The sequence below is a fragment of the Lepus europaeus genome, chromosome 9, assembly GCF_033115175.1.
Source record: "Lepus europaeus isolate LE1 chromosome 9, mLepTim1.pri, whole genome shotgun sequence".
NCBI classification, from domain to species: domain Eukaryota; kingdom Metazoa; phylum Chordata; class Mammalia; order Lagomorpha; family Leporidae; genus Lepus; species Lepus europaeus.
The window spans coordinates 44058629-44082058 of record NC_084835.1 but is presented as its reverse complement, the minus strand read 5'-3'; the positions used below and the strand labels follow the sequence as shown (position 1 = coordinate 44082058).

Sequence of the window (23430 nt, the reverse complement as noted above, 5' to 3'; positions counted from 1 at the left end):
ACTGTCTGGAACTCATTAAGGGGGGAAAACAGGCTGACAGTCGTATTTCAAATTTTATTCAGCAGAAGTTGCATGAACAACAATTTGGTCATGTGGCCATGCCCAAAACCACCATCACCCTATTTCTCAACCAAGACTTTCAGTCAAGTGACTGCAGTATGCTTCAAGTTTCACACATTACCAGTGAGTCTGGATTCAACTCCAATGCCTTCTGAGATTCGAGGCAGGGCTCTTTAGATAGTACAGCTAGGATACCTCCAAGTCACTTAGACTCCATCACATTTACACAACCACAATTTTAACCTGTGTAGGTCTAGTTATCCCTCTCCTGACACTTTTCCATTATTTAACCAACAAATTCCTTTTCTCATTAAGTATGGCTAAATTGGGGTTTGTGTCACCTGTGAGGACACAGAACAAGCTTACACATTGCTTGTAACCCATCTCTACATGATGCTTTCTAATCCAACTTGATTAAGCAAAATCACTAAGCCATCATCATCACCACCTTACTGCAATGGCTTTAAAAGTACAATCCCCCAAACCACCAGTTTCAGCACCACTTAGAAGCCAGACCTACTGAATTACAAACTATGGTGGTGTACCCAGTTTGTAATTCTGTGATTTAAGAAGCCCTCCAGAGGGTGCTGATGCACATTCAAGCTTGAGAACCACTGCCCTAATACATTTACCACAAATGCTTATGTCTCCATAATGAATTAGTCTTGTTTTGCTGTTTTGGAATTAGAAAGTCCCCAGATCAGAATACATTTCATAAAAATAATGTCAGGTGTAGCTTATTATCAGGCCAGAGATAATCACTGAAAATAAATTACTAACTGGTTTAAAAAAAATAGTCCCCTCTAGAAAATTGGTTATCTGGTCTTCAGATCCACACTGATGATACAGGTGGCACCCAAGAAAATCCTAGGATTCATTTGGACTAGTCAACATGCACTCCCTGAAACCAACCCTTGCCATAAGGTCATGCAGCCAGACCTGTATCACATTCTCCACTCCTGAAACTATGAAACCAAGCCACATGAGCTAATAAGCAAGTGGAAGAGGTTGTTAGAAAAATTTGGAAAACAGATTATTGGTAAGCAAAATATTAAAAGTGTCCACTAGAAGAAATATGCAAGGAAAGGGAAAATGGCTGCCACTGAGAACTGATTACAAAGAGGTCAGGAATATGCACCCAAAAGTGGGAAACAGGGTCACTAGTAAGGGAGTCCTGAGGCCAGCAGAGTGACATATAGTACCATTAACCCCAATACCAAACATCAATAACTAATCCTTACCATTCAGCTCCCTGCTGTTAAATCACACATTTTACTAACTTTGACTCTATGACCAAGTGGGTAACGTCAAACTCTCTCATTCATTCCTCTATCAAGAAAGACTTAAAGCTTCCATAAGGAATCAGTATCATCAGAACTGCATTCCAAGATCCCATCATTTAGCATTTACTCATCTAGCACTTACCTAGATAAAACTATTAGTGTTTATCTACCCAATGACCAACGGAAAAATTATCATGCTAAGATGATACAAGGTGTGGTTCCAAAAAGTCTACATGCTGACTGTCCAATACACCATGAACTAGTAATCAACCTCCTACAAGTTACTCTCCAAGCATACTTCCTTGCAGCAAATAGGCAAATTTTTATTTGGAATGCCATCAGAAATCATGCCAGCTACTTATCTTTTCAGCAACTGCTTCACATACACTACTGTAAGCTCTTCCTTTAAAAACAAATAAATACAATTTTTCAAGAATGCACAGTTGTTGTCATCCTCTTCCTTTAAAAGTAAATGACCCTAACTGGCCAATGCTATTTTAATGGTTCTTCATCACCAGTCACAACATTATAAACTTGCTACAAAGGGTTCTACTGGCCAATGTGCCAACATCTTTCATTTGGATGCTGCAGCTATACACAAGTTTAGTAATACAATACAGCAAAGCTGACACTACAATAATGCCTTTTTGCTGAAAGTTTTCAAATGTTAGTATTTATTTACTTACTTACTTACTTATTTATATATAAAACCCGGACCTTTTGATGGAGAGGGAATTGTCACAGTTTGACTGCTGCCACACCTGTGTGCTGTATATCTGTGCCTGGACTCAACTTCGTAGCACTATCACCACCACCGGGGTACAGACCCCAGCAGGAGGAACAAAGTGGCCACATCTCACTGAGACTCTGGTAGAACTGACCAGGACTGCTCTGGGTTAAAGAAGAAAACCATTTGTAGGGCTTCAAAGTGTTTATCCTTTGATCAAATTACAAATATCCAGTCATAAAAACGAGGTGTACATTTTGAAAAACATGTGCCTTTGAATCAATTAGTATCCCAGAACATATTATAGTAAAAGTACCAAAGTAAATACAAGTCTTATCAGACTGCCATTTCATCATTTCACATACAACTACAACCAGTTACTAAATGAACCTTCTTTCCCTCTTCTCCACATCTCTTCCCATGAAGCCAAGTCAAGTTTCTCCAAAGGAGAACCTATTCCACAAGCTACACATTATCCCAACAATGGGGACAGCCACTTTGTCATTGCTGCCTCAGTCATACAGGGAAATGGATGACCCTGGGCCACTGATTCAGCAAGCTGGCCCCCTCTGGGGAAGGGGTGGGGGTGGAAAGGACAAAGATCACAGAGACCTTCCCTAAATTGCTCAACAAGACACAATTTCCTTATAAAAGGACAGAATTCTACCAGCCTTCTCTAGACCTTAAACTCCTGGCATTGGGATTTTAAATATCTGCTGTCACATAAGTTGAGAGTTTTTCTTAGGAAAGTCACCACCCCATGAATACTGGAAACAAACACAGCTACTGAAATTCAAATGCTTTGAAGATTTTTTTTTTTAAGTGATTCTATTAAAAACACACCAGTGCCTGTGGATGTAAAGGCTGGTGAATGGTTAGGGTGGTGCGTAGGAGGAAAGCTTCTTCTTTTTCATTTCTGCACCAACACTGACATTTTTGCATCCATGCATAGGAAGTGTGATCTAGAGGCCAAGACTCAGGACTGGGAGTCAGGAGGTCGAATCTCGTTTTCTGTTCATGGGGGCTATGTATGACTTTTGCAAAATCCATCTTAGGCATCAGTTTTTCATCCTTGTTCACTCACACCTCTCCTTTACACCAAAAAGTTGGACAGAAGCAATCTCATGACAGTCACAGTGAGAAGAGCAAGGAGACAGCATGGATGGAGCAAGATGATCCTAAAGGAAAGAGACTAATAAAAATAACAAGCTCCATCTCCACTTTTGGTCCAGAGCAGGTTTATAAAGACCAGCAGGAATCTCTGACTCACCCAGCATTAGGAAAACACTTAGGACCAAGTTATAAACACTTACAACAAAGATTTATGTCTGTATTCCTTTCTCCTCTGGGCATATATTACCTTACACCAGCCCTAGAGATCTTCCTGGAAACCTACTAAAACATCAATCCTAATGTTGTAGACATTTACCTTTTATCTCTGCAGGAACCTTGCAAAGTAGCCATGCCCCTTTTCACAGAAGAGAAAACTGCAGCTCAGGATGATTGGGAAACTTGTCCAAAGTCACAGAGCTAGTGAAGAGCATCACGATTTGTTCCTTCCTGTCAAACATCCAGGTCTTGCCTCAAAATCACTCGTGCTATATAGCCATTCCTGATCATCCAACTCAAGAAAGTCCCCTTCTTTCACAGTAACACTTTGCCAATAAACGTTTCATTTTCCTAACAGTTGCCAAAAATCCTCTTGTTCATTTATTTGGCTCATTATTAACTGTGTTCCCTACCTCCCAGATCAGAGATGGGGAATTTTTTTCTGCCAGGGGCCATGTGGATATTTATAACATCATCCACGGGCCAAACAAAATTATCAACCTAAACATTAGCCTGCTGTGTATTTACTGAACTTTGAGTCCGGCCTGCAGTTGCCTTGGTAGGGTCAGACCAAATGATTTCATAGAACTTATATAGTCCACAGATAAGACATTCCCCACTCGTGCCCCAGATGGAAGCGCCACACTGGCAGAAATCCCACCTGCCTGGTTCCACATGTGAATCTGTGAGTAAACACAGAGCCCAACATCTTACAGATACTTAATAAATAATCCTTGTAAAGAAGGAGGGGAGGGCGAAAGGGAGGGATAAGTAGAAAAACAAATAAATCCAGGCCCTTCTGACTCCAAATTATACCTCCTCTGTTTAAAGTAATTGAGGGAAGCTTTTGAAGCATCTTGGGGAGGACACTAAGGATCCTCAATGATGTTAAGGTGCCATTTATATCCAACTTCTCAGATATGGTATGGTTTGAATAGCATATGGCTGCTGAACTCATGCTGGACTTTAAACCTCAAAGTTCATGGTACTAGGAAGGAGGAAATTTAATCTAATTATGGTGGTTAGGAAGTGGACCTAATAGGATGTCCTTAGGTCATCGAGGGTGTGACCCTAGAAGGTGGAGCGACTTGGTTATAAAGGCCCAAGTTGGGTCCAGCCATTCTTTGCTTCCTTGCTTGCCAGGTAATCCTTCCTTTGCACACTCTGCCGCTATCCACCAGATGCCAAGACAAATGGTACCACCCATTCAATATCAGACCTTCAAAACTATAAGTTAACAAAACCTTTCCCCTTCATAAAATTAGTTTTCTCCAGTATTACTGCAGTGATGAAAAGCTTATGAACACAACTAGAAAACAGCCAATGAGCTACCGAGCTCAGAGCTCAGCACTTGAGATGCACCATGAAAATCCGGCCGTGAAAGATCTCCACATTCTAAACTGCAGGACAGATGTCTCACGTGAATACCTCAAAGGTGAACTCCTTTATCCTTCAGGGCATGCGTAATAGGCCACAGGAGAGAAAGATGAAGCAAACAACCTAGAGAGATGGATTTACCATGGGGGAGACAAATCTGGCCCTCCCCTCAAACTCTCAGCAACAGAAAGGGAGACACAGAAATTTCACTAGAGGCCTCAGACCTCCTTGTAGATCTCCTTCCCCTAATAAAGATGCTGACTTTATGCTTTGGGATCATTTCTTTCCTCAGCTACATAATCTTCAAAGGCTCCCAAAAATCTTCTTGTAAACTGCAAGCTTGTCCTTACAGTACAAAAAGCTTGTTGGTGATTGCATTGACTATCTTTAAGCTGCCTTCTTAATCATTTTCTCCAAATAATGCATACTTTGGTGTAGTCAAACAGATTTTTATAATTCACTCTGATTAAACAAACCTAATGGAAAAGTACATTTTATACTTAACAACCACACACACACACACAAAACAAATGAAACTCTGGCTTGTTGTCCTTGAAAGATGACAAAAAAAAAAAAGAAAAAAACAGCCCAAGGTTCTTTTCTCCTATTATTTATCCTAATACTGCCAGTTCTGAAACAAAGCAGTTGGAGGGAGAAATTTAGTAACTTTGATTTGTCCCAAGATACATTTTTTTACACTGAGGTCCTATTCCTGACAGTAAGCACATGTGACCTGTTCTAAAAAAAGGATATTTTCCACTTCTTGCACAACTGGAGCAGATATAAACATCAGCCTGTGCAAACTGCACTGCAGAACTCAAAGGGAATTAAACACACACACACACACACATTCTATAAATAGCAGTAATCGGGAAAAGGAAGTCTCCAATAAGACACAAAACCAACACTTAGAATCCCACTTTAATCAAGTGTTCCGTCTAATCATGCCACAAAACGAATCTGCATAATAAGTTTTGAACATCTGCCAGGTTAAGGCACCACAGTCTTGTCTATTTTGCTTCAGAGACATGATTCTACACATGGTTTTAATTATTGTTACAAGGGGAGAAAAAAAAAGTGCTATCAGGGAAAAATTCTAGAAAAGAAGAAATTAATATGCATGTACAAATTTTGGGGGGCCTTAGTTTTAAAAGTTCTATCCAACCTATGAAAAAGTTTCCTACTGATCCTGTTTTTTTAAAAAAATGAGGTTCTTAGAGGTGCTATGCCCTAGACACAATGGAGTGGTTAAGGGACAAAACCAGGAGCTCAGCAGTGAAGCACAGCTCCCTCTAAACCTGTCCACGTGCTTCCAGTCTCTTCACTGCCCACAGATGCAGGATAACTGGGAGTCTGGCTAAAAGTTTAAGATGCAAATATGAGGTAGCCAGTTGACCTAGTGACTAGGACACTTGCATCCCACATGCTGGTGCTTGGGTTCAGTTCTCATCTCTGGCTCAAGATTCTAGCTGACTCCAGACTCCAACTTCCTTCTATTCTAATGCAGGTCGTGGGAGGCAGCTCAAGTAGCTCTGCCCATCACGTAGAAGACCTAGATTGAGTTCCTGGCTCCCAGGTTCAGCCTGGCCAGTATGGAGTATTAGAGGAGTATTAGTATTAGAGGAGCGTACCAGTGGATAGACATGCTCACTTACTTGCTCTCTCGCTCTCTCTCAAATAAATCTTGCTAGGAAAACTTTAAGGCAAACAAAAATCCTAAATGACTTTGTTAGGATTACGTTTTCCAAAGCATCTAACATTTTATTTAATGCAGCAGAGAAACATGTTTCTTCAAACTCTATTCCTCCACAGAACTGCCCCTCTAAGTCCACTTCCTCCATGACATCCCCATTGCTGATGCCTACCACTACAGGATTCACGTGTTCTCCTTCCCTCACTCCACTGGGAGTTTTAGAGAGGACAGAGTGTGATTCATCTCTGGGTTTAGCACAATCACCACCTGCTTTTTACACAAAAGTAAAGAGTAATTGACAAGAGCATGGGGCTACAGCCAGATGGCCACTACTTAAAGATTTTATTTATTCATTTGAGAGGTAGAGTTACAGACAGTGAGAGGAAGAGACAGAGAGAAAGGTCTTCCATCTTCTGTTTCACTCCCCAAGTGGCCACAACAGCCGTAGCTGAGTCTATCCAAAACCAGGAGCCAGGAGCTTCTTCCAGGTCTCCCACACAGGTGCAGAGACCCAAGCACTTGAGCCACCGCCCACTGCTTTCCCAGGCCATAGCAGAGAGCTGGACTGGAAGTGTAGCATGCAGGACTAGTTAACATGACTGTTTCTTTCTCTGTAAAACCGGAATAAAAATGAATATGACCAAGACTGAAGTAAAAACTGAGATAATACAAGTAAAAATGTGTCAGATTAGTACCTGACACATAGTAAGCATTAGATGAAGATTATCTGTTTTTAAAATTATAATTAATGGTGTTTTTTTTTTTTACCTATCATCATCTCATTCAGGTTTGATAAAGATTAAGTATGTTTTACATACATTGAAACATCTAGAACAGGGACTGGTACTGAGTGCATACTCAATAAACATTAGCTCACATCATTGGCAGTAATTTGTATTTGCTATGACTCAATAAATACACGTCAAATGTGAATTTTTACATTTGTGCTGATACCATCATTGTTATTTTCTTCAACAGCACAAAGGTATTGTTATGAATTGGGTCAAAAATATAAAATACAAAAAAATTATCTGAACCCTTCCTTAGGAGAAATGCAAAAAAGAATTTACCAACATCGAGGGAACTTAATTGTACATTTGCCTAACAGAAAATAGTCACAGTCAACCAAATGCAACCACTTTCAGAATGTCAGAGCTCAGTACCAAATTTAAAAAAAAAAAAAAAAGAACAAAATCTGCTAGCACTTACTATGAGCCAGGCAACACACTAATCCTTTCCAACGTCATAGTTATCAATCTTAAGACCTCTAGGAAGAAGGCTTCCATTTGCCAGATGAGAAAACTGAAATGAGAAGTCGCCCAGCTAGTTAGGAACACGCAGTGAGGCCGGAACACAGTTCCTAATCTCTATATTATCCGGATTGTACAGAACACAAAAACCAAGAACATTTCGGGAAAAAAAAAAAGGTAGACAGTTTTGTTTGTGCCAAGAATGGATTATCATTTTGGTTTTTTTTTTTTTTTTTTTTTTTGACAGTGAGAGACAGTGAGACAGTTAGACAGTGAGGGAGAGAGACAGAGAGAAAGGTCTTCCTTCCGTTGGTTCACCCCCCCAAATGGCTGCTATGGAAGCCAGGAGCCAGGTGCTTCTCCTGGTCTCCCATGCGGGTGCAGGGCCCAAGCACTTGGGCCATCCTCCACTGCCTTCCCGGGCCATAGCAGAGAGCTGGCCTGGAAGAGGGGCAACCGGGATAGAATCTGGCGCCCTGACCGGGACTAGAATCTGGTGTGCCGGCGCCGCAGGCAAAGGATTAGCCAAGTGAGCCGCGGCGCCAGCTCCTGGATTGTCATTTTGTAAAAGAAAGTATTTAAAAAAAAAAAAAAAAAGAAGGAAGAAGCAAATAATAAAAAAAATTTTTTTTAATTAAAAAAAAAGAAAGTATTTAAAAAAAATGTAGAGGAAGATTCCCAACAAAAATCCACAAGATGGCAGTGGCCTTATACCCAAATATGTGTGTCTACGACACAACAGTTTTTGTCTTCCTCATTTCACCACAAACCAGTGAAACTTTATATACCTCTCTGAGTCAGCAGTTATGAACTGCTACTGTATTCTGTCCTGGCATAATAAACCCTACACTCATTGGCATCCCCATCTCTGATTTACAGAAAGTTTACCAACAGCTGTCTACAATGGTGCCAAAACTTTAAGAAGAAACTGGAACTCAATTCAGCCTATTCTGAAGTCTTGCCAGCAAAACGGTATTAGCAGAGTTTCACACCAAGAAAACCAAACCAAAGCATCATAAGCCTCAATGACACTACCATGCTGTAAAATGTTGTTAGGTCCACAAGACCTACAGCCGGTGTGTTCCCTGACTCCCAGGAGCTCACTGGACAGTTCCACATTTGGTTCCCTGCTGGGACAATGCCAACATGTGAACGCTAGGTTTGCTCAAGAGAGCACTTTTCCTCTGCCACTCACAGTTCCAAATGCCTCCTAAAACAATGCAAAAAGGTCTCAAAACCTTTGTTGGAGGGACCAAAGTGCAACCAATTCTTTCTGGAATTCATCCGTGGGCTTGTGTCTTCCCTTGACACAGCTTCATGGGTCAGTGTGACCAAGAAGGGGTCAACATAATCTAAATCCCCCAACTGCCCAGTCCTAAAGTCAAAGAGGTCTTGGGCAGGAACAAAACAAGTCTTTCCTCAACAAACACTTGGACATCTGAGCCTGGCCCCAACGAAGAGTATACAAACATGTCTCTGCAGAGGGCCTGATAGACGTCTACTTTTCAAAAGAACATGACGCTTAGGGCAAAAACACAAACCAAATGCCTCCCTGAGTGGGACACAAGGAGGCAGCAACACGCAGTTGAGGAAATACTGAGGGTGCAAGGCACTGTTCTAAGCCAGTGGTTCTGAAGTGGGGGTTGTTTCTGCCTGCCTCAGGAGACACTTTTCATTGCTGCAATGGTAGCGCAGGCAGGAAGAGGCGGGGAAAGCTACTAACCATCCTGCAATGCCCAGCACTGCCCTCCACAGGAAAGGATTCTCCAGTCCAAAGCGCCAACAGCACGGACATTCAGAAGCTCAGCTCCAGGCTCTGGGAACACAACAGTGACCAAGGAACCCACAGAAATCCCTGCTCCCTTGGAGCTCGCAGTCTAGGGTGGGGAAACACAATAAACCTAACACATGAGGAAGTTCTGGGGTAGGTTACAGAGTAAGTACTCGAGGAAAAATGCAGCTAGGCAAGGCAGACTGAGGCGGAGGAACAGATAGTGTTCAGATTTGTCACAGAAGGCCACATCAACGGTGTGATGGAAAGTGCAGCAACGGCCATTCAAAGAAGACTTGAAGTGTGTGAGGGAGTGGGTGCTGTGCTCCTGAGCCAAGGATGGTCCAGGCAGAGTGAAGAGCAAGTGCAATACACAAAAGGGCTGCAAGGGCCCAAAGTATTCTGGGAACTGTGAGGAGACCAACTTGGCTGCAGCAGAGGCTGGGGAGAGGGGGCAGCAAAAGGCAAGGCCAGATCTGACAGGCAGCCTGACTACATAAGCTGCCTTGTGCCTCCTGAAGGACCTCGAGTTTTCCTGAGAAACAAGAAGCCATGAGAGGGTTTCAAGCAGAGAATGACAAGATCCAACCTGAGTTTTAACACAGGGTTTCTCCACCTTAGTACACTAACAGTTGGGAGTCAGATAATTCTTTGCTTGAAGGCTGTCCTGGGCACTGTAGAGCAGTTAACAGCACCATGGACCTCTACCTACTACAGGCCAGTGATGATCCCCTTCCATTGTGACCACCAAAAATATCACCAGACATCACCCAACAACCCGAGAGGAGACACCACTCCCTGGAGACACTGCGCCCTGGTTGAGGCCTTTTTACGGGGGAGGTGGAGTGGGATAGAGGGAGGGAGGGAGGAAAAAAGCTCCTATTTACTGGTTCACTCTCCATAGTCTCATAACGCCAGGGGCTGGGGCCAAAGAAGGGATCTCCTAGTGGGTGGCAGGGAACCAACTACGTGAGCCATCACTGCTGCCCCCTAGGGTATGCATTAATAGGAAGCTGGAGTCAGAAGCTAGAGGAGGATATTGAACTCAGGTATTCTGAGATGGGGCACAGGTTTCTTAAGCAGCATCTTAACCACTGGGTTAAACTCCTTCGCCGTTTGAGAACCATTCTCAACAGGAACATTGTGGGTGTAATACATATGGAAAACCCACTAATAGTGGGTAAAGAAACCAAAGGAAAGAGACTGCTATAATAACCCAGGCAAGAGCTGATAGGGACTTGGATCACACTATAGCAGAGGCATTGGTAGGAGGAGGACAGATGCTGGGCTTATTTTCAACTGCAAGAAATCATTGAAAATAACTGATAGACAAACCACTGACTGTCTAAACCTCTCAATTTCAACTTTTTCTAAGATTCATGGGAAGTGAGGTGCTCTAAGAGACTTAAGACGAAAAGCAAGGGGAAGGCTCTGAACAAGGTGCAGCCTTTTAAAGTTACACAACATACGTCAGGGACAATACCTTAGAAAACAGTACAGGGAAATGGTGCCAACGTCATCTTAGATTTTATTTACCTGATTTATTTCAAAGAGCATGTGTCTGCTACATGTACAGGTTTGACAACAACTTTTTCAATTTAGCCTTCCTCCTCCATACTGGTTTTGTCCCACACCTGTCTCTGGAATCAACGTGTGAAGTCATTTCTGCCCTCGTACCCACATTTCCCCCTCGCACCGGCTCGCTGGTGTGCTACCCAGGATGTTCACCCTTGCAAGTCATTTTTGCTGACTCTGAAAAAGAACAGGCCCAGCTCCTGCACGAGTTTCCCTGTGCTCCTTCAGGTTTTTCCAGATGGTATTTTCCTCACACTCTCAAACTCATTTAATGTTACGTATCAGCTACCATCAAACATGTTCCAAACAGTCCAGTTCATTCATTCCTTTCAGAACTACACACATACACACACACACACACACGATCCCTCATTCTAGCCATGTAAGCATTTGCTTATAGAAGCAAAAGCAAAGACTGCTCAGTAAAACACTAGTCCCTTCAGCCCCTCGCTGATAAAGCCACAATGAGCATAACCAACAATACCCTTTACACAGTATTACTCAGAACCCCCAGCCCCCCAGCACAGACAATCCACGCGCACACACAAAACAGCCATTATGAAGGAAGCCACCAACTCAAGGCTGATGTTATGCTTCTAACTGCACAAGAGCCTTCCTTGCGATCTGCCTTAAAAAGACTGCCTCCGTTGTCCTTCTCCACCCACTCTGACTTTGGGACCCTCTCCCCTCCTGGCAGCCAGACCCTCGCCCCAGCGAGGTGCAGCCGGGCTAAACACCTGCAGTTATTTATAGTTGTATCTTATCTCACCACAGAGAGGGCCACTCTCCCAGCCTCCGGTGACCGTCTCCCTCTTAGCAAACACTGGAAATGGGACGCAGGAGGGAGCGGGGTGGCCCCAGGACGGAGAGAAGGGAAGACACCTAATCGGTTCCGACGGGCAGCGGTAAGGGAGGCTGCAAACGGGGCCGGTACCACTAGAAGCAAATGGGCACAGGAGGCAGCGGGCGCCAGACCACACAGTGTGTATCCCGAACGCCTCTCCGACTAAAAAGTTGGTTTAAGTCATCAGCGAATAAAACACGTGTCGCTGCCAAGCAGGTGGGAGGGACCCTCGCAACCTTCACCTCCACGGAAGGCCCGCGTGCGAACCGCTCTGCAGCTCCAGGAAGCCTAACCTGCACGAGGGGACACGCCCACGCGCTGCCCCCGGCCCCGCCCACGCTCGGGGCAGCGTCTGCGAAGGCGAGGGGCGGAGCCCACGGAAAGCTCACCTGCGAGCGGCCCGGGGCTGGCTTCCCCTCAGGGGCCGGGCTCCCCGTCAGCGACTATAAGTGCCTCCCTAGAACCTCGCGTCTTCAGCCACCCCAAGCGCTCGCCCTCTGAGCCCCTCAGCACGCTGGGTGTATGTTCAGTAAAGGGGTTCCCTGGAAACTCTCTCGCCCCCATCCCGCCGACACCGCGTCCGGTGCCGGCACGCCTCCTCCCCCACCAGGCGCCCGGTCGTTCCCCAGCCCCCACCCTGTCTCAGCGGCTGGCATCCCCGCCGGGGGGTCCCGCTCCCGCCCGCGCCGCCCCCCGCGCCCTGCCGCGGCCCGAAGTGAGCTGGGGCACAGGCTCCCCGATGCTCGCGGGCCGGCCGGGCGCGGCCCCCGGCTGCGGGGGGCAGTGCGCTGTCCGCCCAGGGGCAAGGGCACGGGGTCCTTGTCGCCGCGCACGGGTGTCTGGCTGGCCTCGCCCCTCGGCAGGAAGCGCGGGACACCCCCCCGCCGCCCGCCGCGCCTCCTGCCAGCTGTCACAACTCACCTGCTCTTCAGGGGTTGACTTTTGAGTTCGTAATAGGTTTTGGGCTCTTCGTGAAACTCCTCCCCGACTTCGAAATCCGGCACGATCCCTGATTCCGACTGCATGGCTCCCGTTCTCTGTCCCTCCACGGCTCGAAAGTGAGAACAGAGTCCGGGGGGGCAGAAGGAACGTAGCGGGGCCTGGGTCCCCCGTGCCGCGCGCCCCCGCGCTGCGCCGAGCTCAGCCCGCTGGCCCGCGCGCTGTCGCCCGCCCCGGCGTGGTGAGTTTACACTCGCACCCGGGCGGGAGGGGCGGAGGGCCCAACGCCACCTGGGAAGTGTAGTTTGGTCTGGGCGGACTACTCGCGGATCGCCGCGGAGATGCTCGCGCGAGAACTACAACACCCAGAAGGCTAGGCGCAGACAGCGGCAACGCGGTGGACACCGCTAGTGCAACTCCTGTTTGGATTCATTGTCAATGTCAGCCGCTCCTCTCCCTCCCTTCTCCCCACTTGCTTCAAGGGTACAGACTCGACTATTTAATATGAATAAGAAGGGATGCAACCCGCTCTCCTACCGTCACCCCTCCTCCCAGCTCAGACAATTAAGTCGGCACGCCGGGTCCTTATCTTAAAAATAAAATAGTGACGGGTTTTGGCACCAGAAAGTTTGAGCGCTCTAGCCTGTCTTAAAATAAAAGAGCTTCCTATCAGCCCGCAAGCTTCCCTGGGCTGCTGCGACACCTCGACTTGTCCTCGGATCGGAACAGAGGGTCGGAACGTCCCTTGGCGGCAGGGAACGCACTGCTGGAGAAGTTGTTCTCGTGCGTTCCTTTTCTGGAACTAACTCAACCTGGGCTTCTTGCAGTGCTCTTCATCAGCTGAGTGACTCTTTCCCCTTTATCCAATTAGCCGCTTCTAATCTAAAGCAGCACTTGAAAGATTCGGTTACTTGAAAAAGGCACCACGTTTATACAAAACAGCGCCGTCGCTGTCTGCTTTTAATTTCCCACTTGGCCGGGAGTTCAAAGGAGATAGTCTGAACATTTCGGAGTGAAGTTGTAGGGCACGTAGGCTGTACGGGTACCAGCCCTTCTGGAGCTTAGGCAACAGAATGAAAGGCTTTCGGCTGCGGCTCATTCGCAGTGTTCCTTCTTGTAACGGTGTGTGGTGACATTGGTGAGCCGGTGGAGGGAGGGGTGGCACCTAAATGTGTAGGATTCGGGTTCCGAATCCCTGAGCTTCTCTACGAAGTGCTGTGCAATCCCAGGCATGTCACTTGATTCCTAGAAGCCTCAATTTCTTCACCTGGAGAACAGATTGGCAAACCAGTTTTAGAAGGTGTTGCAAGGTCATATGCAAGAAAAAGTCTTTTGTAATCTACATATATATATGTATACAAAATATATGTTGCACAATGGGTCTTTCTTTTCTTCATGAGATCCTGAAAATATTCTTCTCAGACTAGCATCTCCTCTAGGAATTTGTCTTTTCAGAGGAAATAAATTAAAGGATTGTCCTAGAAGAAAACTCTAAGGAGCCATCATTGGACACCCTGCAGGGGTTGCCTGTTTGCACATCTTGTCTGAAAATGAAACATCTTAATTTCATATTATAAAAGGTCTCCAGTAAGGTGGGTTGATTTTGAAGCTAGAGATCGCAGAGATTTGGAAAAATTGCAATAGGCACCCCAGGCTACGGTAGCAATCACCAAAACCTCTTAATACAAAAAAACTTCAAAAAGTTCATGGAAAATTAACTTTAAAAATAAGTTTATTTTGGTGCACAGAGGTTGAAATACATGCATAGTTTTCTCATGATACACATTTCCATGAACATTTTGAATACCCTCAAATGCTTGGATTTTAGATGTTTTTAGCGTCAACATAAACTTGATTCTATTTTTCACAAACTTTTTGAAGTGCCCTCATAAAAGTCCCCAAACTACTGCTTTTTTTCCCTTTACTGTGATCACAAAAAATATAACAGGATACCAGAGAATACCCCTGAGGAAAGCAGGTGTATTCCCTGATAGATGGACTGCTGGAAGTTAGATGTCTAAAGGGAAGTTACCCTGTGCCCGAGAAAGAGAAAAAGTAAAGTAGAAAGGGACATGCAGTATAGATTCTGAATCTCATTGATGTTCACCGTTACTGTGCTTAGCACATTGGAGGAGGGGTTGGTTGTTATACCAAGTTGGGCAGTTAAGGGGTATGGACCAGGAACATTTAATAGTTTGTACAATAGTTAAATTTGATTACCAGGGCTGGCGCTGTGGCTCACTTGGTTAATCCTCCGCCTGCGGCACCAGCATCCCATATGGGCGTCGGGTTCTACTCCCGGCTGCTCCTCTTCCAGTCCAGCTCTCTGCTCTGGCCCGGGAAGGCAGTGGAGGATGGCCCAAGTGCTTGAGCTCTGTACCCACATGGGAGACCAGGAAGAAGCACCTGGCTCCTGGCTTCGGATCAGCATAGCTCTGGCCATAGCGGCCATTTGGGGGGGAGGGGTAACCAACGGAAGGAAGACCTTTCTCTCTGTCTCTCTCACTGTCTAATTCTATCTGTCAAATAAAAAAAGAAAAGAAAAAAAAATTGTTGTCCAAATGTCAGTGGTATCGTCACTATGAACACTAGTGTCTTAATTTTTCAGCTCACCAGAAGTTTTTAATATAAAGAAATGTATGAACCTTCTCAGAAAAAATATATATAAGCATAATTTTGGTCTATTGACTCTTAAAGCAATCACAGATTTCATGTTAGAGCTTATAACCTCTTTAAGAGTTTATAACCTCTTTAAGACTGTGACGAAACAGTTCATTATGTCATTCTTTCTATCAAACAGTAACTTGACAGACCTAAGGGACCAACTTTGAAGAGAAGAAATGTCAAGAGAGCCAAGACTCCTGAGCTTATATCCAACTAAGTGCAGCTTCCAGAGACGTTTCTGGGGTGCGGAGTGCTGAGAGGTTGCCTTGATGTACATAAATGCTAGTTTTGCCACAGAGAATGTGACTTCACTCTGACCAATCAGAGGGCATCATTTCCTCAGCCACAGCGAGTCCTTTAGGGATGGACAGTGTTATGGTTTGGATAATAGCTTGGTCCCCAAAGTCTTAGATCAGTGGTTAATGGGTTAATGTTAATGGTTAGGGTTGACTTGATCTAATTATGGTGCCCACCAGGGGAGCTCTTTAGGTCACTGGAGGCATGTGCTCAGCTGGTAGTTCTTACCAGAGGATTGTTTATCTAGGCTGAAGTCTGCCTAGCTTCCCTCTCTGCTTCCTGACTGGCCGTGTGACCCCTCCTCAGCACAGGTGCCACCACTGCCAGCCTCCACCAGATGCCAGCAGAATGGGGCTGCCTGATCTTGACCTGTAACCACCAAACTGGGAGGCGAAATAAACCTTCTTCCTTCCAAGTAGCTTCTCTCAGGTCTATTAATTACAGTGAGGAAAACCGGACTAAAACAGACAGACTCCAACATAACCAGAAATTCTCCTTGGGAATTTTCTACTAGGGGCAACTGGAAAAGAAAATCTGATTATTGGAAGCATGCTGCTGGGAAGAAGAAAATCTGGAGCTGCTTGCTTCTGCCCACAGAGGGAAGCTGATCCAAGATGTGAGAGAGAGATAAGATGGACAAAGAGAACTAGAGACCAGCAAGGCTGAGAAGTCAGAAAGTACAATATCCTTGTTTCACTTCCTTGTTCCAACCATACCTGAAGTTAGATACCCTTAGACTTTCCAATAGATGAACTTCTCCCCCCAGAATTCCTTTCCTACTGGAAATGTTTTGGTTTAAGTTTTTAATCACTTTCAACAAAAGACCTTTGATTAAAAACTATAAAAATCTTTTTTTTTTTTTTTTTGACAAGCAGAGCAGACAGTGAGAGAGAAAGGTCTTCCTTTGCCATTGGTTCACCCTCTAATGGCCGCTGCAGCCTGCACACTGCGCTGATCTGAAGCCAGGAGCCAGGTGCTTCTCCTGGTCTCCCATGCGGGTGCAGGGCCCAAGCACTTGGGCCATCCTCCACTGCACTCCCTGGACATAGCAGAGAGCTGGACTGGAAGAGGAGCAACTGGGACAGAATCCAGCGCCCTGACCGGGACTAGAACCCGGTGTGCCGGCGCCACAGGCAGAGGATTAGCCTATTGAGCCGTGGCGCAGGCCCATAAAAATCTTTGATTCCTTGAAATGGATCATTTTCTATGGACTCACACCATTAATGCACATTAACAAAAAGTTGGCTGCCTGATACATATCCCCTCTAATTTCTCTTCACTAATTAGTTGAACCCTAGGAGTGGATATGCTTTCTAAAAATAGGTAATTTGGAGTCAGTTTCTCTATAATTAAAATGAGGACTGTGCCTATTAAATGTCCAAAATCAATGAGTAGGTTATAATTATTAACATTAATATTGCCTATATTATGTGATACTTTACGTTTGTATTAAGGAAAAGTCTTTAAATTTTTTTTTATTTATGTTACTTATTTTAAAGAGATAAAGTGTGGATGGAGAGAGAGAGAGAGAGAGAGATCTCATGCACTTATTCATTCTCCAAATACCTGCAACAGCCAGGGTTAGACCAGACCAAAGCCAGGAATCCAGAACTCAATCCAGGCATCCAAATACTTGAAATATCACCTGCTTCCTCCTAGAGTCTGCACTGGGAGGAAACTGCAATTGGGAGTGGAGCTGGGACTTCAACCCAGGATCCCTGATATGGGAGATAGGGTCCCACTCCCCTCTTATACCCACCCCTTCCATGAACTTTTTGAAGTGTCTTCCTATATACAAGTATATCTTTGTACCTTCACATGAGTATTCCTGCAGCATGGATTTCTGGACATGGAATTCTTATTAATGAAATTTTTCCTCATGCAACTGATTTGCAGTTCCAGTTTCTCAGTTAATCTGTGTGTCCTACTGAAATGACTGCAGAGTGTACAGAGCTGAACTGTCCAACTGGCTGTGGCTCGGAGGTGCTCAGCACTCACGCTTGACTGAACAACTTAACCATTAAGAAAACACAACTTTCTAAGTTTGCAGCAGCCAGTTTGCTTGGACTTAATTAGTTGGACGAAAAAGCTATTCCAGAAGAGAGTATATGTCTCCACTCCATGCCCTCTTACGTGTTTGAGAAAAAGAGAAATCCAGTGACTTTGAGATCATGTGGAAAGACAAGTAGGGTTGTCACTCAAGATGCCAGCTGACTGTGTTGGCAGTGAAGAGCTAAGGACCATCCCAAAATTTCTGATTTTGGTAATTCCATATATTTGGATTATTAAAATGCTGGTGGTGGATTTGACCTCAGAGATTTTAAAACTCTATTAATCCACCCCTCCCTTGTCTATTTAGACCTGCCCTCAAATAAAAAATACCACTTTTCTAGCCCTACAAGAATTTCCTACAGAAATGTTTATGAAAATTAAACAAAAATGTCTCCATACAATGGAATGTTATACAAGAATGAAAGTAAACAAACTACTCAGAGTAGCAAGGATGAATTTTTTTTTTTAAAGCTGAGTAAAAGAATCAAGATACAAAAGAATTCATACAGTACACTTCATGAATAAAAAATATCCCAAAGCTTCATGGCTTAATACAACAAAAATCATTTATTATTATTCATTACTTTTATGTTTAAGAAGTTTATATTTATTTACTTTAGTTATTTGAGAGGCAGAGAGAGCGAGTGAGAGAGAGAGAGGGGTAGAGAGATCTCATCCACTGGTTTACTCTCCAAATACCCACAACAGGTGCGGCAGGCTGATGCTAACAGTTAGGCACTAAATTCGGGCCTCACATATGAATGCCAGGGAACTAAGCACTGGAGCCATCACCTGCTATTTCCCAGACTGTGCATTTGCAAGAAACAGGAGTTGGGAACACAGCAGAATCTTGAATCACTCTTATATGGGATGTGGGCATTCCAACAAGCAGCATAACCACTGTGCCTCAGCTCCTATCCACCTAGGCCATGTCACAGGACTGAATGAGTTTCCTTCTGCCTCCCTCCAGAGCAAACAGTTGCAAAGAACTAGGTGGAAACCTCAATACGTTTTTAGGACCTGGGCTTGGAAGCTGGTCTCACAGCTCAGCCCTGATTCAATGTGGTTTCGAAAATATCAGTTAAGAGGCCAGGATCACTGGGGCTATTGTAGAAGCTGGATACCACAATTTCATTTATAGATAATCCAAAAGTAGATGAACATAAATTATATGTAGGACCTTCAGAAGCTCATGGAAATGCATTTTATGAAAAAAAATCTATGCATGGGTTTCAATTTTTTGCACCAAAATAAACTTATTTTTACTCCACTTTTTCATGAACTCTTTGAACTACCCTCACACTTAGGTATTTGAGCTCTAGAAGAGCAGAAGGAAATGACTCCCATAAAGTGGCTGCCTCTTAGAGGGAGGAAGGTGTGAATGGGCACGGTCCATTGGCTATACAAGAACACGTTTTATACAGGTTTCTAAAAATGTAATATATTTCATAAGTACAGGAAAGGTTTTTTGAAAAAATTAAACCAAAAGAGAACTAACATGAGAAGCAGAAAGTATTTTCCTTTTCATACCGCAAATGTAGATCCATGGATGCCTAACGGCTAATTTAAAATGTGGTCAAAAGAAGAAAATCAACAACATCATTAATAATAATACAAAATTAGTCAAGAGGTCTTATTCATTCCAGTTAATGAGATTGATTTCCTTTCTTAGTGCTTACAACAAACAATGTGGATTTATGGTTCCCCTTTATAACAAACAAAAAAATGGAGAGTTAGGGTGATTTTAGGTATCTTGACTAAGTTTACACATCCGATCAGTGATGGAGCCAGGGTTCAGACCTAAGCAGTGCGCCTTTCTGATGCAAAAAAGGAAGCCAAATCATCTATAGACATGTTAAAACTCTTTATATTTGCCTAAATTGAACAAGCTTCTGAAATTCTTAGCTGGATCAGTCAACAAGTCTTCCTTATTATGTAACTGTTTCTGTGTTGTAAGTATTAAAGAGATGTGTGTTAAATGAGTAAAAACACAAAGACTTATTTATTTTATGAAAGTCTTGTGAAATGCTGTCATGTGGCAAGCATTGTTCAAGTACTATATAGGTATTAGCTTGTGTATAGTCATCTGACTATCTCCTAGATCCACTTTTTTTTTTAAAGATTTATTTATTTATATGAAAGTCAGAGTTATACAGAGAGAGAAGGAGAGGCAGAGAGAGAGAGAGAGAGAGAGAGATCTTCTAGAGAGAGAGAGAGAGAGAGGTCTTCTATCTGCTGGTTCACTCCCCAGATGGCCACAACGGCTGGAGCTGCACCCATCTGAAGCCAGGAGCCAGGAGCTTCTTCCAGTTCTCCCACACAGGTGCAGGGGCCCAAGGACTTGGGCCATGCTCCACTGCACTCCCAGGGCATACCATAGAGCTGGATCTGAAGTGGAGCAGCCAGGACTTGAACCAGTGCCCATCTGGGATACTGGCACTACAGGCAGCAGCTTTACCTGCTACGCCACAGTGCTGGCCCCCTAAATCCACTCTATTTATTTGAGAGGTAGAGTTACAGAGAGGGAAACAGAGAGAGAGGTCTTCCATCCTCTGGTTCAACTGCCCAAATGGCTGATCCAAAGCCAGGAGCTTCCTCTGGGTCTCCCATGTGAGTGCAGGGACCCAAGTACCTGGGGCATCTTCCACTGCTTTCCTAGGCCATAAAAAGAGAGCTGGTAGATCCACTCTTATTTATCTCTAAGAAGTAAGTCCCCGGGTACTCTCTCTTGGTCCTTTGCCTTCTTGACCTTTGGCTCCTGGGTCCTGATGCTTATATGTGTGCTTGCCACTTTGGCATCAATTTATCAGCAGAACACTGAGCATTTACTCCTGGCTGGGTTCTGGCAGCAGGTGGGGGAGGTAGCAAAGAAGAATATATTTTCCTCTGTGACCCAGTAAGTGAACATTTGTCTCATGAAACTTTCTGACAATTTTTGTGTTAACATGGATGGGAACACCAAATCCCTTGAGGTTTATCTGCAACCTTCACCATAGGAAATGTGAATGTATCTTGGGTTTTTCTGCTTCTGATTTTAGTTCCTTTAGTAAGTGCTAAATATACTTCATTCAGTTATTTTCCAGCATGATATTTTGCCAAATCATCCAGGAGCAAGTCTTAACCTGTCTGCTTGTTGTTTGAATGAAGAGACTCCAGCCTCCTTATCAGCAATGCCTCCGGGACACAAGCCAACTTATGCTCGATAAATCAGTTCAGACTAGGAAAGAGAGAGCTCTTGTGATGGAGAAGTCACTTAATTCATTCAATCCATATTTGCCTGATGTACACATGAGCACTGTGGGAAACCTAGTTTAAAAATGCCATTTTCTTTTGCCTTGCCCTAGTTCATTACAAAAAGGGATAAATGTGATTTTGCTAGAGAACATATTTTCTCTTACTTATGGCTAACCCATTAACTTATTCAACAGATGGTTATTGGATATATCTCACAGACTTTGTCCCAGCCCTTCAGGGTCTCACAGTCTGGTAAGGGAGGGAGTGGATGGATTGGGTATGTGTGTGTCATAGTGGTGGTGGTAGATGCGTATGTAAAGTGCAACAGAAAATTATAATACAGTGTATTCCAGACAGTGTATGTGGAGGATTTAGGAATAGGGCTCCTAAACCACTCTGATGATAGTTGCTAGGATTGAGCAAGGCTTCCTGAAGAAAATGCCACTTGCAGTGAGTTTGAAAGTCTAAATAACTGTGTTGGGCAAATGGGGAAGTGTAAGGAATTCCAGATGGGGAGAAACATTGTCCGGCGTATTCTTGGAGCTCAGCACTTGACCATTATTGGAGCTGCTGAGTAGGAAAGTCAGGAAGTGATGTGAGAGATGAGAGAGAGGTAGATGGACCCAGGTCACAGGCAGCTGGGTCTCCAGTGTTAAGAATTCAGCCTTGGAAGCCGGCGCCGTGGCTCACTAGGCTAATCCTCCGCCTTGCGGCGCCGGCACACCGGGTTCTAGTCCCGGTCGGGGCACCGATCCTGTCCCGGTTGCCCCTCTTCCAGGCCAGCTCTCTGCTGTGGCTAGGGAGTGCAGTGGAGGATGGCCCAAGTGCTTGGGCCCTGCACCCCATGGGAGACCAGGAGAAGCACCTGGCTCCCGCCATCGGATCAGCGCGGTGCGCCGGCCGAAGTGCACCAGCCGCGGCGGCCATTGGAGGGTGAACCAACAGCAAAAAGGAAGACTTTCCTCTCTGTCTCTCTCTCACTGTCCACTCTGCCTGTAAAAAAAAAAAAAAAAAAAAAAAAAAGAATTCAGCCTTAGAGCCAGTGTTGAGGTGGAACAGGTAAAGCTGCCTGCAATGCTGGTATCCCTTATGAGCGCGGTTGGAGACCCTGCGGCTTCTCTTCTGATCCAGCTCTCTGATAATGTGCCTGGGAAAGCAGCAGAGGATGGCTCAAATGCTTGGGCCCCCCTGCACCATGTGGGAGATGGGGAAGAAATTCCTGGCTCCTGGTTTGAGCTTGGCACAGCCCCAGCTGTTGTGGCCATTTGAGGAAAGAACCAGAGGATGGAATATCTCTCTCTCTCTCTCTCTCTTATTTTCTCTCTCTCTCTCTGTATGTGTGTGTGTGTGTGTTTGTCTTCTCTCTGTGCAATTCTGACTTTCAAATAAATAAATCTTAAAAAAGAGTTTGGCCTTTATTCTCTAGCAGTGGGAATCTGGCAAAGGTTGAAAACAGGAAAAAGGTGAGATGAGATGTATGTGTGTATTCTGGAAAGATCCCTCTTGGCCAAATTTCAAAAAATATGTATGCTTTTTTTGGCTTACTGATTCAAATTCTAGAAAATTACCACTGATGAGAGCAAAGACTGATTTACTAGAGACAAGATGAAATTATCTTTGCCTATAGCAGCAAAAACATGAAGACAATCTACAGGTCTAACAAGGCAGAGATTAGAAAAATTAATTGTTATAAATTTACATGATGGAAGATAATAACATATTTTTAAACATTAAAATAATTTTGTAGACAAGGAAAGTTACTTATAATAAATATATGAAAAAGAGAAATCAATGCCAAAACGAGTGTGATCTCCTTTGAAACACTTCTTTAGATGTATATATAAAAATGTTTTGAATGACACATGCCAAGGTATGAATATCTCTGAATAATGAGAGAATGGCAGTATAAATTTGTTTTTACTTATCTGTATTTTCTAGTTTTTAAATGATAAATACTATTATATTCCTAATATTAAAATAAGTTCATTTGGGGCAGGTATTTAACCTAGTAATTAAGATGTTCACATCCCACATCAGAGTACCTGGGTTCAATTTCTGGCTCAGACTCATGACTCCAGCTTCCTGCCAGTACACATCCTGGAAGGCAGCAGTGATGGGTCAGGTAATGTTCTGGCACCCATGTTGGTGACTTACCAGGGCTGAGCTCCAAGCTTGTGGTTCCAGCCATCATAGGCAATTGTGGAGTGAGCCAGAGGATGTAGTTCTTTCTCTCTCCCTGTATCCCACCTCTCAAGTAAATAATTACTAAAGAAAAAAATAAGTAAATAAATAAAATGGTTCTGTTTAAAAAGAAATGTTCATGGAAAACTGAAAT

General features: G+C 44.2%; 1 protein-coding gene across 9 annotated transcripts in view; it reads right to left on the bottom strand.

Annotated features, from left to right (window-relative positions):
- The window catches only part of MITF (melanocyte inducing transcription factor), a 246326-nt gene extending 233272 nt beyond the window's left edge, over positions 1–13054 (bottom strand). For 7 of the 9 annotated variants that reach the window (XM_062201249.1, XM_062201251.1, XM_062201257.1 and 4 more), the window contains exon 1: positions 12831–13054. In XM_062201249.1, the coding sequence (XP_062057233.1) occupies positions 12831–12934 (104 nt within the window). In that variant the 5' untranslated portion in view covers positions 12935–13054. The remainder of the gene's footprint in view (positions 1–12830) is intronic. The other 2 variants (XM_062201254.1, XM_062201253.1) reach the window with 2 other exon arrangements.
- Positions 13055–23430: the final 10376 nt, after the last annotated feature.